General features: G+C 56.5%; 1 protein-coding gene across 4 annotated transcripts in view; it reads left to right on the forward strand.

The window, feature by feature from the left end:
- The window catches only part of KCNAB2 (potassium voltage-gated channel subfamily A regulatory beta subunit 2), an 81542-nt gene that overhangs the window by 40693 nt on the left and 26630 nt on the right, over window positions 1–14219 (forward strand). For 2 of the 4 annotated variants that reach the window (XM_044913857.1, XM_044913859.1), the window contains exon 1: window positions 11455–11666. The exons of 1 other annotated variant lie outside the window; for it this stretch is intronic. In XM_044913857.1, coding sequence (XP_044769792.1) covers window positions 11455–11666 — 212 coding nt within the window. Of the gene's footprint in view, window positions 1–748; window positions 967–11454; window positions 11667–14219 lie in introns of those variants that run through there. One more of the 4 variants, XM_044913856.1, reaches the window with a different exon arrangement.

Here is a 14219-nt window from a genome sequence, read left to right on the forward strand (position 1 = left end):
CATGTCAGCTTTGCCGTCTCCCCATCTGTACCAAACCTCTGTCCCTCTCTTGTCACTCCCCCCCGCCCCCGTCCTTACATGCATCCCATTCGGTCTGGGGCAAAATGTGTGGATTGTGACATACTCAGTTATCATGGAGGATGGTGCCCAAAGAATCTGCCGGGGCCGTGGCACTTGCTACAGGCAGAGAACATGTGTGTGGATCGCGTCCCCCTTTGTAAGCCTTCCTCGGGCGGCCTCCTCCCGCATCACCACCCTAGAGTTTGCTTCCGTGACAGGCGGGCGCATACTCCTTCCGGGAGACAGCCCCGTGCCTGGTTCGACCTTGGGCACACCGCCAGGGAGCACTGTGACGCGGTGGCTTTGGCGGTGGGGGGCCGGGCTCTCTGCATGCTCTCCTGCCCCTGTTTTCATTTGGAGCCCCTTTGAGTTCTCGCGCTGGAATGCAGCTTGGCCTGCGCTTGTCTCGGGGCTGTGAGGGCAGAGGACGTGGCTTAGCCAGATTCCCAGCCGGGCAGCTTCGAGGACGGAGAGTCTGGTGCCAGGAGCAGTTTTCGTCCAGCGGCCCGGCCGCGGGCGCCGAGACCCATTGTGGCCGCTCCGGTTGGAGGACGTGTGTCTGCAGCACCCCTGCCCCGGGCACAGCATCCAGCCGGGCACCGGGGGGGAGGCAGCGGCACCGTCTCTAACTCAAGGCCACCCGGCGTTTCCCGTCTGGACAGCGGCAGCTCCCAGGCCGGGCGGGACCATGTTGTCCATGACGTACAGCGAGAGCCTGAGGAGCGTGAACAGCAGGTGTCACTCTGACTGGGCCCTGCACCCCGTCCGCCAGACCGACAGGCCAGAGCTGCAGCGGCTGTGGGAGGTGCGGGCGGCCGCGCAGGCCAGGAACATGGAGAGCTTCCTCCGCATGCACAGCCTCTCCCTGGACGGCTGCACCGCCCGGCACACGGGCATGAAGTACCGGTAAGGGCCGGGCTGGGGCCGGGCGGGAAGCGCTCTGGACACGGCAGGGGCTGCAGGAGAGCTGCCGCCCAGGAGCGCGGAGAGTGCCGTGAGCGGACACTGGGGTAAATGGTTCATGTTTTTAAAAAAGCCCAGCCACGTAGAAACGTATGAAAGAAAACCAAAGTCTGCTCTCCACAGGATAGTCCTGCCCTCCCAGATAAGCACTGTGACCACTTGGACTTGGGCTCCGTGGGAAAAGAACGTGCCTTCTTGAAAACACTGCAGCACTGGGGGTTAAGCGCGGGGTTTTCATTTGCCTTCTTGCACCATCACTGGGGCAAATGAATGATTAGGGGCCGGCTAGACACGAATTAACAAAAATGCCTCTCTGCTCGTCACCTCTAACAGTAAGTTCGTCCTGGCACCAGAAACCCGGGCTGCGTCCTGGGGGCAAAGATGTGCTCCCCTCTTGTGGGACCCTAAGCTGGACCGTCCGTCCTCACGTGGGGCAGGTTTTCCACAGGCGGCCTCTGAGGTAGCTGCCTCCCCTGAGCTTGCGTCGGTAGCTGTGGATTCGGTGTCCCCTGTGCTCTCCAGGTGATAGGCATGTAGGGCTCATTCTCCTTGGAACTTCAGAGGGACATTCTGTTCAGCTGGCTCGTCTTTGAAATCAGCATCTGGGGCAGCACTCCGGTCGGCCCACTTTCTCCAATGAGAGCCTCAGAGAGTGGCCGGAGAGCCCCAGAGCTGGCTTTTGCATTTATTAATTGCATGCTTTTGTTCCTTTGTTAAATTTTAATTTCAAATGAACTTTTTTTAAGTATACGTATATCCCACACGATATTTGGGTCATACTTATACTAAAACATTGTTTGTCTGAAGTTCGGATTTAATTGGGTGTCCCGTATGTGATCTGGTTTCCATCTAACACAGGCCCTGGGAGCTGTCTGGCTGCTCTCTGGAGGGGAGCGCAGAGACCAGCCCTATTGCTTTAACATTTGCTCCCATGGACAGTGTGTCTGGACCATTGTTTGAACCGGTGGTTGCCATTTAAAGAAACAAAGCACTTCTGCTGTGAGTCCATTAGATGGCAGAATTCTTAAGGTTTTGTATTCTAAATCCAGCTGTAAGCAAGGGACAAAGTATCAGCTAGTTTGGCCCCAACAGCTCCTAATTCTAATGGAAATTTCTCAAGAGAGAGATGAGACTGGGGGGGGGGTTGGGGCACTGGTCATTGATACTTGTCATTAATTCAGCAGATGTTTATTAAGGGTCTGTTGTCTCCAGGTCGCCTGGGTGGCTCAGACGGTTGAGCGTCTGCCTTTGGCTCCATCGTGATCCCCAGGGTCCTGGGATCAAGTCCCTTGTTGGTCTCCCTACTCAACAGGGAGTCTGCCTCTCCCTCTGCCCCCCCTCTGCTTGCTCAGTCTCACGCGTGAACTCTCTCTCTCTCTCAAATAAATTAAATCTTTTTAGAAAGGGGGGTCTGTTGGCTCCAGATGCCACACAGACAAGATGGACAGGGTCCCCACCCTCGTGGACGGCACATTCTCGTTCAGGGAAGCAGAGAAAAAGCAAGTAACCACCTAAGGGAGTAAGACAGGCCAGGCACAGCTGAGACCCGAACCATCTGGATAGGGGACATTTGACAGTGCGGGGTAGAACCTTCCAGGCCAAGGAGACGGGAACATCCGGCCGGTGTGGCTGGGCCGGAGCAAGGAAGGTGGAGGGCAACAGGACGAAGCAGAGCCGCTGGAGCTCATCCTCTTCCCCTGGGAAGACCGCAGCCCCCTCCCTGGTGGATACAGTTCATGATGGCAGGTGCACTGGGGTGAATTGTGTCCATGCTGAACCCCAGAATGTGGCCTTGTTTGGAAATAGGGTCATTGAGTTTGGAATCAGTTAAGATGAGGCCCTCCTGGAGTAGGGTGGGCCCTAACTCCGATGACTGGCGCCCTTATAAGAAGGCCATATGACAACATACAGGGAAGAGGCCACGTGTCGGGGGAGGCAGAGAATGGATGTGGCCATGAGGTTGGAAACACCTGCAGCCACCAGGAGCTGGAAGACGCAGGGGGGTCATCCCCTGGAGCCTCCGGAGGGAGACGTCCCTGCCCACACCTGGATCTCAGACTTCTGGCCTCCAGAACTGGGAGAGGATCAACTTCTGATCTTTGAAGCCCCCCCCGCTCCAGTTTGTGGTGCTCCGTTTGGGGAGCCCCAGGAAGCTAACATGGGGTGGGGGAGACGGGAACAAATGTCTTATTTGCCTGACACCCCAAGGAAAATCTGGGCCGCATCTGAAACGTGGGGAACTAGCCAGGGGGCTAAGTACCCAGGGAAAACCCGCTTCCCAAGGATCAGAGAGGAACAGAAAACCATGGCGCCTTTCGACTTTGATGGGCCAAAGGTTGTCACACCCACGTGGCTCCTTCTTTATCTGGCGGATTTCATCTTGCTGCCTCCAGGGGGTTTGTGGTTATCGGGAAAACGGGGGCCTCTGCAACTAAAGCCCCCAGTTATTAAAGATCCCAGATAAATGCCTCTTCACAGCCACCGTCCCCGCCAGCAGCAGGGCTGCAGTCCGTTAAACTCCGTCTTAAATATTAATGTAAAAAAGATAATGCCTCCAGATAAGCCCCCGCTCGGTGGAGCATGGGGACAGCTGTGCCCTCGGCCTGGGCATCTTATCAGCTGAACTGGGCTCGCAGCTGGGAGAAAAGCTTTCCTGTTAACTTCCTCCACGGCTTCTTCACTTTCCTCAACTCTTGTGGTTTAAAAAAAATGCATCAAATTTTTAAATCCGCACAGTGCCTGCAGAAGCTCCCCTTCCCGCACCCACCTGGGGGGTAGCGATGGGGGGGTCCCAGAGATGTGGCCTCAGAGGCGGCAGCAGCTTCGGCCACGGGCTGGCTGGAGGCGTTCTGTTCCTCCCTGCCCCCTAGGGCTCCAGGAATGGACCCCAAATCCCCTCGAGGTCCGCATGGCCCTTGCCTGCTCTGATTTCAGCTTAGACCCCCTTACTCCCACTCAGGAGGCTCCTTCCTTCTGGACCTGGAAGGCGCCAAGCTCATTCCCTCCCAGGGCCCTTGCACGTTCTGGTCCCCCAGGTTTTCTCAGGGCTGGCTCCCTCCCGTCTATCACATCTTGGTCCTCGGGGAGACTTTCCCGAGCACCGGATCTAGTAAAGGCCTCCCAGACCATCCTCAATCCCACTGTCCTGTCTCGTTGTCATCCTCACACCCCCTGCTGGCCCTCTTACCTGCAGCCCCTATGAGCAGAGCCTTTGTTCCCAGCACCAAGAACATCCCAAGCCTCTGCAGGTACGGGCTGGACGGTGTTGAATGGTCTTGGCCCTAACCCCCTTTCCAGAATATTCCCCTGCAAATGTGTCTCGTCCCTGCTGCTTCCTAGACAACAGGACTGGAGGCAGCATCTGCACCTGTAATGCAGCCCAGACCGGGAGGGCGGGGGGGCCCTGGGCAGGGAGGCTTGGTCGTCAGCTTCTGGGGGGGGTTGGGGGGACTGGCCTGCGTGCCTACGAGCTCTGACCCTGGGCCATCGGCTCTTACCACGAGCCGGCACGATCACCAGGCAGTACTTGGTTTGTGGTCACGTTCACTGAGCACACTCTACCTAGCTGCTCGGTTATTCACAGGAGATCCCTTGCAGCTGGGCCGTCAGAGAGGGCTTCCTGGAAGAGCTGAGAATCCAGGTGTGTCTCAGAGGACAGATGGGCAGGAGGATAGGTAGGCAGGAGGACAGGTGTGTCTCTGAGGACAGGTGGGCAGGACAGGTGTGTCTCCGAGGACGGGTGGGCGGGACAGCTGTGTCTCCAAGGACGAGTGGGCAGGACAGGTGTGTCTCCGAGGACGGGTGGGCAGGACAGCTGTGTCTCCAAGGACGAGTGGGCAGGACAGGTGTGTCTCCAAGGAGGGGGCGGCAGAACAGGTGTGTTTCTGAGGATGGGGGGCAGGACAGGTGTGTCTCCGAGGACAGCGGGCAATAGGAGAGGCAGGAGAGAAAGAGCAGAGACCAGAGAGGGATGGTGTGTGGACCAGTCTCAGAGGCTAAGCGGGGGATGAGTCCACCTTGTGAAAGGTCCTGTATCGCTTTCCGGCAGCTGCTTCAATGAAGTACGACAAATAGGGGCTTAAAACAACAGACACTGACTCTCTCACAGCTCTGGAGGCCCAAAGTCTGAAATCCAGGTGTGGGCAGGCCTGGTCCCCCCCTGAGAGCTCTAGAGGAAGAGCGCTCCCTCCCTGCCTCGTCCAGCTTCTGGGGGCTGCCAGCCAGCCCTGGCATCCCATGGCTCACAGACACGCTGCTGCAGTCTTGGCCTCCGGCTTCACATGGCTGTTTTCCCTCCGCGCCTGTCTGTCTGTCCCCAAATCTCTCTCCTTATAAGGACGCCAGTCATCGGATTTAGGGCCCTCTACTCCAGTACCACCTCACCGTAACCTGACGACATCTACAAAGACCCTCCTTCCAAATAAGTTCCCAGTCACAGATAGAAGAGTCAGGACCTCAGCATGTCTTTTGGGGGATGCATTTCCACCCACAACAGGTGCCAGAGCGAGGGTGAGTGCCCCGGGAGGAATTCCAGCTCCACACGGTACCTGTGTGACCTTGGGTGAGGCACCTGGCCTCCCTGTCTCAGTTCCCCATCTGGAAAGTGGAGACTGTAGGCACTTCCTCACGGAATTGTCCGGAGGGCTGTGTAAGACCGTGACGTAGCTCAGAGCTCTGGGCGTGGCCGCTGGCGGGAGAGAAGCTTGGTCTTGGAAGCAGTTGTCCTGGGAGGTGTAGCCCACGTCCGTCCAGTGTGGACAAGGAGCAGGTGTGGCAGGGAGGGAGGTGGCGAGACCAGCTGGTCGTTCAGGAAGAGCTGCCCTGACACGAACAGGGGCTGGGAGGACAGCAGGCGTGGGGTGTCTCGTGGGTCTCCGTGGAGGGCTGACCAGGACCAGGGTGTCAGCAGACCAGCCCCCCTCCCGCATGGAGCAGGAGGGGCCACAGCAATCCGAACACCTCCACTGGGTTCTCTGTAACCGGTGTCTCCCCGGTCAGCCTGGCCTCGGAAATCAGGGGGCATGTCTGTTAGCCGTACAGATCCCCAGGCCTCCACCCCGAGATTTGGGAGGACCCACGCCCAGGAGGCTCTTCTTGATCCTCTGAGGACGGGTGGGCAGGACAGCTGTGTCTCCAAGGACGAGTGGGCAGGACAGGTGTGTCTCCGAGGACAGGTGGGCAGGACAGTTGTGTCTCCAAGGACGAGTGGGCAGGACAGCTGTGTCTCCGAGGACGGGTGGGCAGGACAGTTGTGTCTCCAAGGACGAGTGGGCAGGACAGGTGTGTAAGGATGAGCAAGGATGAGGACCAGGGGGTGGGTTCTGCGTCATCCACCTGGAAAGGCAGGAGTCGGCACAGCCCGATCCAATCCACAGGCAGCGCCAGGCAGTCCCCCGGGACGGACCCCCAGCCCTCACCCTTTAACCCGAGGGTCTGAGAGCAGGAGCTCCTCCATGGGAGGGGCCCCGACACACTGCTCACCTCCCAGCCTGCCGCCTCCGTGGATGAGGGCGGACCCAGCGTCCGCCTCCCTGCTCGACCTCTCCGTGCCGCAGCTTCCTCGAGTGTGAGCAGACCAGCACAGCGTCCACCTGGCGGGGTGTGGTGGGACTCAGCTGCACCAGGAGCACTGTTTCAGTGTTGGCCGGTGTCTCAGAGGCGCTCCTGCAGATGCCAGAAGCACCTCAGGACACAGCATAGCTGCTCTGTCCCAGGCATCAGCTAAGAAGTGGAAGGAGCTGACTGGCAGCCAGTTAGCCTTTTTCCGCTTGTAGGGCCGTTAGCGCCAGACGTGACTGGGGTGTGAGGTCCGGAAGGAAGCCCCCGGGGGTCTTCAGCTCTTACGACACCGCCTCCAGGAAGGCCACCAGTCTGGCACCCTTTGCTGAGAATTTCAGAAGCAGGACCTCCCATCCACTGGGGAAGCCCCCAACTCATCAGCACCCACCCCACCCCTCTCCTGGGGCAGGAAGTCACCTTTGGGTGCAAAACATGCTCCACTCGGCACCATCAGGGCAGCCTTGCTGGTACGGGCAGGCACCCTGGCCTCTGCAGGATGCAGCTGCTCAACCTTACTCTTTTTTTTTAAGATTTATCTATCTTGTTTTAGAGAGCAAGTGAGCATGAGCGGGAGGGGCAGAGGAAGAGGGAGCGAGAATCTTAAGCAGACTCCACGCTTAGCGGGGAGCCTGATACGGTGCTTGATTTCACAGACCGTGAGATCAGGACCTGAGCAGAAACCAAGAATGAGGCGCTTAACCAACTGAGCCACCCAGGCGCCCCTCATCCTCACTCTTGAGTGAATATTGCAGTCTGTGCTCTTAAAAGTTATTTTTAGAACTTCTACTCCAGGCCTCGAGGCTTCCATGGCCCTCACTCTGGATGATGGGGATAGTGCCCGTCACCTCCCACTGTGAGCCTGTCCCCATCTTGGAGGAACGGGCCTGGCTGGGCCGAAGCTTTCCTGTCTCTCCTGCCCTCCCGGGGCAGGTGGGACACAGGCTGGATCCCAGGTGGCTGAGCCGGAAGCTTCTCTTCCAAGAAGCTCTCTGTAGTGGCATTCTGTGGACAGAGAGGAGAGCTTTTAATTGGGGTGGCCATGCCTCTAATGAGTCACAGCAGGAACTAGCTGTTCTAACAACAGCAGGTACTAGAGAGTCAGAAAACCCCCCAAAAAACTGTTCCGTGTCAAAATCCACCAGCCACACTCGATGCTTCTGCTCAAAGCCCATTTCAAGTTGACCAGTGCAGGTCTAGAGTTCACCCTCCTCACCTAAACACGTTCCAAAGGAGTGGCCCTTTCGAGATGACCTTTCATCATGGCAAGTTCTGGTCAAGGGTTTAAGCTTCCAGCTTTTCCACTCTTGTCTAATTCTTGTGACCTCCTAAGAGTATTGCAAGTCATGACCCCTGTTTTAAGGCAAGTGAAAAGTTACGGACTCTGGCCAGCTTTTAAACACCCACCTGCCCATCTTCTCCCCATGACAGTTCTCTGCTGAGAACAGCATCTCTTTGTCCTGGACTTCCCCGGGGAGTTCTGAGGTCAAATATTCACGTCCACCGTTTCCATGATACATTACAGTGGGATGGAGCGAGGGCTGGGGTTCTAGCACAGGACCTGCTCAGTCCTACCAACATCTGGAAGGGGTGCTCCTTGCCAAGCGGAACCAGCAAGTGGCTCCTAGCACGCTGGTGTATCGCTGGGTAGAGCGTAGTTGGTGGCACCTGGAGAAGGGACAGGTTCCTGGTGCTTGGGGGACTGGCTGCATGTGTTTCTGAGGTGATATCAGAGGGTAAGGAGGATTTCCAAGGCAGAGAAACAGGAAGGGTGCTCCCACAGGGAACAGCAAGAATAAGGCCCAGAGGCTTTTGAAGCAGATGACATTTTTTTTTTTTTGGCAACAGCTTTATTGAGATATAATTCGTATACCATACATATGTTTAAAGTGTACAATTCAATGATTTTAGTATGTTCATAGAGTTGTACAAAAATCACCACAATTTTAGAACATTTTAATCTCTCCAAAAAGGAACCCTATACCCACATGAGTTATCACTCCCCGCAACTCCTGACAACCATGAAGCTACTTACTGTCTGAGTGGATTTGCCTATTTTGAACTTTTCATGTAAACAGAATCATATAACATGTGGCCTTTTGTGACTGGCTTGTCTCACTTAGCATAACGTTTTCAAGGTTCATCCATGTTGGAGCATGTGTTGGTGCTTCATTCCTTCGTATGGCTAAATAACATTCTGTTGTATAGATGGACCGTATTTTGTTTATCCATTCATCAACGGATGGACATTTTGGTTGTTTCCCCTTTGGGGCTATGATGAATAATGCTGCTATGGACATTTGTGTTCAAGTTTTTTGTGTGGGCCTATGTTTTCAGTTCTCTGGGCACATACCTAGGAGTGGAATTGCTGGATTGTATGGTGAGGCAGATGATATTTGACACACTATGGTGACTAAGTCTTTGTGAATGTCACTTAACCTGGAGCTGCTTAAAGCACACCATCTGAGGAACCCCTGAGGAACAGTAAGATGCCAGATCTGATAGTTTGCCAGAGCACAGAGAAATGAAATATATAAGGAAAAATGAAGTAGGAGATTTCCACATCCCCTAGAGCAGGTGCACAGCACCACTAGAAGCTCTTGATAAAAACACAACTTCCCAGGCCCAGCCCCAGAGCTGCTGATTCAGTCGGTCAGCATGAGACCCAGGAATCTGCATTTGTAACAAGTTCCCCTGGCATCCGGGGCAGGTACAGGTAGTTGAGCAGCTTTTCCCTAGACCATTAGCTCATGAGCCCTGGAAGGAGTGGAGGCAGAGTCTTTGCCCTCTGCAGCCTCTTTGGCAGGCCTGTGGGCTTCCTAAAGGCCAGGGCCCAACTTGAGGAAGGGCTCAGCTGCTGAGTAGGGTCAACCCTGCAGGCTGCCCTTCCACCTTCCCAGCCCTTGCCACTCGAGAGGGTCAGGGAGGGCCAGGCAGGCCTGTGGCTGATGTGGGCAGGTAAATGAAGAAGGCAGAGCTGGACCTCTGGGACCTGAGGGGGCCCCCACTGGCCTCTGAAGGTGGTATCTGTGACCTGCCAGGGCTGCCTTGGCAAAGGCCCCAGCTCTGTCCCTGGGTCTGGGTATCATCCTCAGGGGGTGTCTCCTGCTGCTGCATCAGGCTTGGGGAGGACAAAAGGGGGTACAGTTACCAGTGAAGAGATGGGGGTAGAGTAGGCCTATACTGAATCCCACCTCCAAAAATCCTTCATGCTTCAGGATCATGGGAGTACATACCATTTGTGATCTGACCATGCTCTGTCATCTACATAGGACACAGAGAACACCGAGGCTCAGAGAGGAAGTCACTTGCCCTAGGCTGCGCAGCTCAGGAGCAGGGAGGCCAGGACAGGAACAAGATTTCACTCTTAACATCCGTGTCAAAAAGGCAGGGCCAGGGCTGAGAACAAGTTCAGGCACCATTCGTCATGAACATCTTTGGGTGGATTCTTCTCTGGGTCCTGTCGGAGCAGAGGGTAGACAGCCAGCTGGTGTGGAAGGGCCCTGGGGGTCCAAGCTGGGGGAGAGAGCATCTTCTCAGACCACACCCCTTATTTTGTCAGTGGAGGCCCAGAGAGGGCAAGCCCCCTGCCTGTGATCACACAGCAAATTAGCAGCAGAGCCTGAATAAGACCTCAACCACCTGCTCTCTTCCTCTCTTTCACTGCCCCTTCCGCATGGCAAGAAAGAACCCAAAGAGCAGTTTGGCCAGGGCTTACCTTGCCCCTACTGCCACTGGGGGCATCTCCTGGGGTTTGAGGACACCTCGTGATCTTTGTTCCAGGAGGAGAGCCTCACTCCCAGCTTCATCCTGAACCCATGAGTGTGGGAAAGGAGGATGGGGTAACGGGGAGGTGTCTGTCTTCATCCATTCATTCACGCATCCATTCCAGAAGTATTTACTGAGAGTCTGCTGTGAGCTAAGGACTGTGGAGTGCTAAAACTTCTCAGGTCTCTGGTCCACGACCCCCAGCTCTCTCTGCTCAGGTCGTCTGCATTATATCATCTGGACAGAGGAGTCTTTTCTCCACATTTCGGAAGACTCGGCTTCTCCCTGCACCAAACCCTAGTGGAAGCCCCACTTTCCTGGGTGCGAACCCCAAGCAGCTAGAGTTGGCCTCGGCCGGCTGCCTGCAAGCTCGGCAGTCCTCCCGGCTGCAGCGCCTGCCTGTCTGAGTGCCGGCTGTCAGCCCGGAGCAGCCAGGGCCGGCCTCCCGGGGATCCGCCAGGGCAGGCGGCTGTGCATCCCGTGTCATTAATAATGAATCGCTAGATGCCTCCTGCGCTTCTCACCGGTCACCTAATTTACTTGGTGGGAGCCCCAACAGCCCGTGGTGTGCAGAGCCGGGAGTTGAGCTCTGGGAAGCCTGGAAAAGCAGCTGCTCCCCGAAACCCCCCCGGCAGCAGCCTGCCTAGCCCCCAGGCTGCCACCCTGATGGGAGGCGCCCTCCCTTCTCCCTCGGAGGACAGCGATGTCACGCGGTGGTCAGGAGTAAACTGGCAGCCAGTCACCGGGGGGCCGCGTCCGGCATGGCTCGGGGCTCGGACAGCCTGAGCCAGGCCAGGGTGAGGGCAAGGGAAGGACCTGCGGAGCCAAGAAAGATGTGAGGGGAGAGGAAATGGCTCCCCCCTGCCCACCTGGATTTCCGGGTTCCCTCTGATGAGATCTTTCCTAACTGGATTCTGGACATTTGATTGCCTTCCCTCGGACACCGCGCAGGATTTTTCTGTCATTGCTTTGGGAAATCCTCACTCCTGAAGGAACACCTCGCGGCTTCCTGGCTTTCTGGGATAAGGTCTTATCCTGGGAGAAGGAAGGCTTCTAGAGGCCTGGAAGGAGGGGGACGCAGCCAGGAGCTGGGCACCCGGCCTCGGCATGCAGGTGTCCTTCGTGTGCTCGGAGCACAGCCTCAAGGGCCGGGGCCCCGAGGAGCGGCTGGGCCGACCGGCGGCCAGCAGCCCCAGCCTGGGCTCCCGTGGCCGCTTCCGCGCCGTGGCCATGGTGGCCCGGAGCCTGGGACACCTGTCCACGCAGAGCCTCCCGTGCGCCGGTGACAACAGTGTGAAACAGCCTGGGATGGAATATAGGTATGGGCCCCGGGGGTGCTTCGTGGGCTTGAGGCTGCCCCCCCATCACCCCCGTCAGAGAGAGCCAGGAAAATCTGCAAATCCGTTGTCAGTTGTGGGCACTTGGCATACTGAGAAGCTGGGGCGGGGGCCGGGGTGGGGGGGCTCCTAGCACTGTGTAGACTGGGTGAGAAATACCATCGCGGCTCAGGGTCAGCCCCAAGCTTCTTTCTTCACCACCGCTGAGAGGAAGGCCCGGGCAGGGGGGCGGGAAGGTGCTGAGGGCTTCTCTTCCTTCTGCCCATTTGTTTCCTTTGATGGGGGCGGGGGGGGGGGCGGTAACAATAACAAAGCCTCCCACGGAGGACCCTGTGATCCCTTCTCTTTCTGGGAACCCCCCCGACACTGGCCACAGGCGTCCTGCCCTCCTTGCCCTCCCCGGAGCACACAGGGCCCCAGAAGATGCCCCGTGGGTGGTCTTTGCGGTTAGGACATTATGACAGGTGTTGGTTTGATATTCAGGGACCATTGGGTGAACCACGCGATGAAATTAATTTTCCCTGCTGGACCTGAGCTAGACCCCAGGCCCAGGTTCCTCCACGGGCGGGACTACCACTCCGCAGGGCACAGAGCAGTATCTGGACTTCCCTGCCGGTGGCTTAGCCCCGGCTGTCCTGTGTACCTCTGCCTGGGCTCAGTCCACCACCTGGCTCCAGGCTCTCTCACCATGGCTTGTATGTGGAGAGGGTGTCAGGGGCAGGGACCTTCCTCCTGCTCCTTGCATATCCCTTGCTCCACCCTGGGCCTTGCTCAGATGCTCGGCGGATGCACCCAGGTGGAAGAGGAGCGTCGAAGCTTTGTACAAAAGACCTCTGGGGGCAGGGTCATAGGGCACGTGGCTTGGGGGTCTGGCCTTTCTTAGCCCTTCGCCCTTTCTAGAATGGGGAAATGATGTTCTTACAACAAACAATCTGTATCAGCTGGACCCAAAGAGTCACATAGGCTCAGAAAGAGCCACAGAAGATTCTAGGTAAGGGGAGACAGTAAGGGGAGATGCTCATTAGGCTAGGGGGTTTGCAGATTCCCTGTATTTGAGCACAGTGTCTGGGTTTCTAGCTGGTGGTGCAGCCAACTTGAGAAGTATTGAGAGAATCACTCCTGACAACCGAAATGTAGAGCTCATACCTCCCCCAAACCAATGCCTGAGGTGGGACCCATGTGAAAGAACCGTGTGGAGTCCCGTGCCTCCTGGAGATGAATTCTGGAATAACTCTGAAGTCCTTCTGCCTCTCTGCCCATATCCCCTCCTTACCCGGGTCCTTGGGGGCGTTTGATATTCTTTTATGAGCCTCTGGAGGAAAAGCTTGTGTTCCCACCCTCTAAGCTCAGTGAGGACAATCCAGAATGGACTTCTCTAGTCTAGAAGCCCTGCTGGCTTATATCTTTTATTAAGTGGGGATTAAAAGCTAAGAGTAAACACACTATGTATTTCGAGTTAGATACCTGTTACCTGCTGCTACTTTTAAGTCAGTCCTGGGATCATTAAAGGAGTTAATATAAGTGAGACCATTTCTAAAAATGTGAAGTGCTATGTAAATGGAAAATACGGGTATTAACATGATTTCCTGCTGAAGATCCTATGATCCCTTCAGGAGTAAATCTCGAAGAGCCTGGGTGCTCGAGATTACTGTGTGTGCGTGTGTGTGCGTGTGTGTGTGCGCGTGTGGGTCTGCCCATGGGCACACGTGTGCCTATATTTGCACGTACATCTGTGCACTTGTTTGTGCAAGAGACAGGGAGGGTGAGATAGACGGTAAGGGGAGATGCTCATTAGGCTAGGGGGTTTGCAGTCTGAGGAGCTGGGTTCAGATCCCAGCCCCAGCACTTCCTAACTAGGGGACCCCCATCTGTCCTTACATGTGGCCTGCTGAACTTTTCTCGACAGTGTGGGGGGAGGAAGGAGGGTTTATACACCTGCAGGAAGTGTAGTTTCATAGAGGCTGAAGTGGGAGCCAGAATCCCAACCACTGGGTGCCCTTGGTGAGCACAGACTACCTGCCTTACAGGAAGGTACCTGCCCCACAGGGCTGCTCCATCGTGACTGTTCCAGGGCCACAGCGAGGATGCAGATGGGGGCCATAGGGGGCTTGATTGCTCTTTACCCCCCCACTCTGACCACCTCCTTAGGAAGCTGGCCAGGAGGCAGCCTCCAGCCACACCCTTTGGTGTTAAGGGAACTAAAAGTGGGTGGCCAGAGTGCCACATTCTTGCTGGAGGGCCCAAGAGGGGCTCAATATGGGGGAAGCACGATGCCAAGCCCTGTGAATCAGGGGAGGGGCCAGCATTCAGCCCCAAGGGCCTGGTGTCAGTGCGAGGTCTTCTCACCCCCCGTTTACCCAGCAAACACCCCTGAGACCTTGCTGATGTCAGCTACAATCTGGGGATGAAGACCTAGAAGCCCAGGCCTGTCCGTAGGGAGCCTGGAGTCTGGGAGCGGGGCAGACCTGTCAAGAGGTCATCACCCCACCAATTTAACAGCTGACCAGAAAACACCCTGGCTCCCACATCCATCAC

This window comes from Neomonachus schauinslandi, chromosome 4, assembly GCF_002201575.2.
Source record: "Neomonachus schauinslandi chromosome 4, ASM220157v2, whole genome shotgun sequence".
NCBI lineage: Eukaryota > Metazoa > Chordata > Mammalia > Carnivora > Phocidae > Neomonachus > Neomonachus schauinslandi.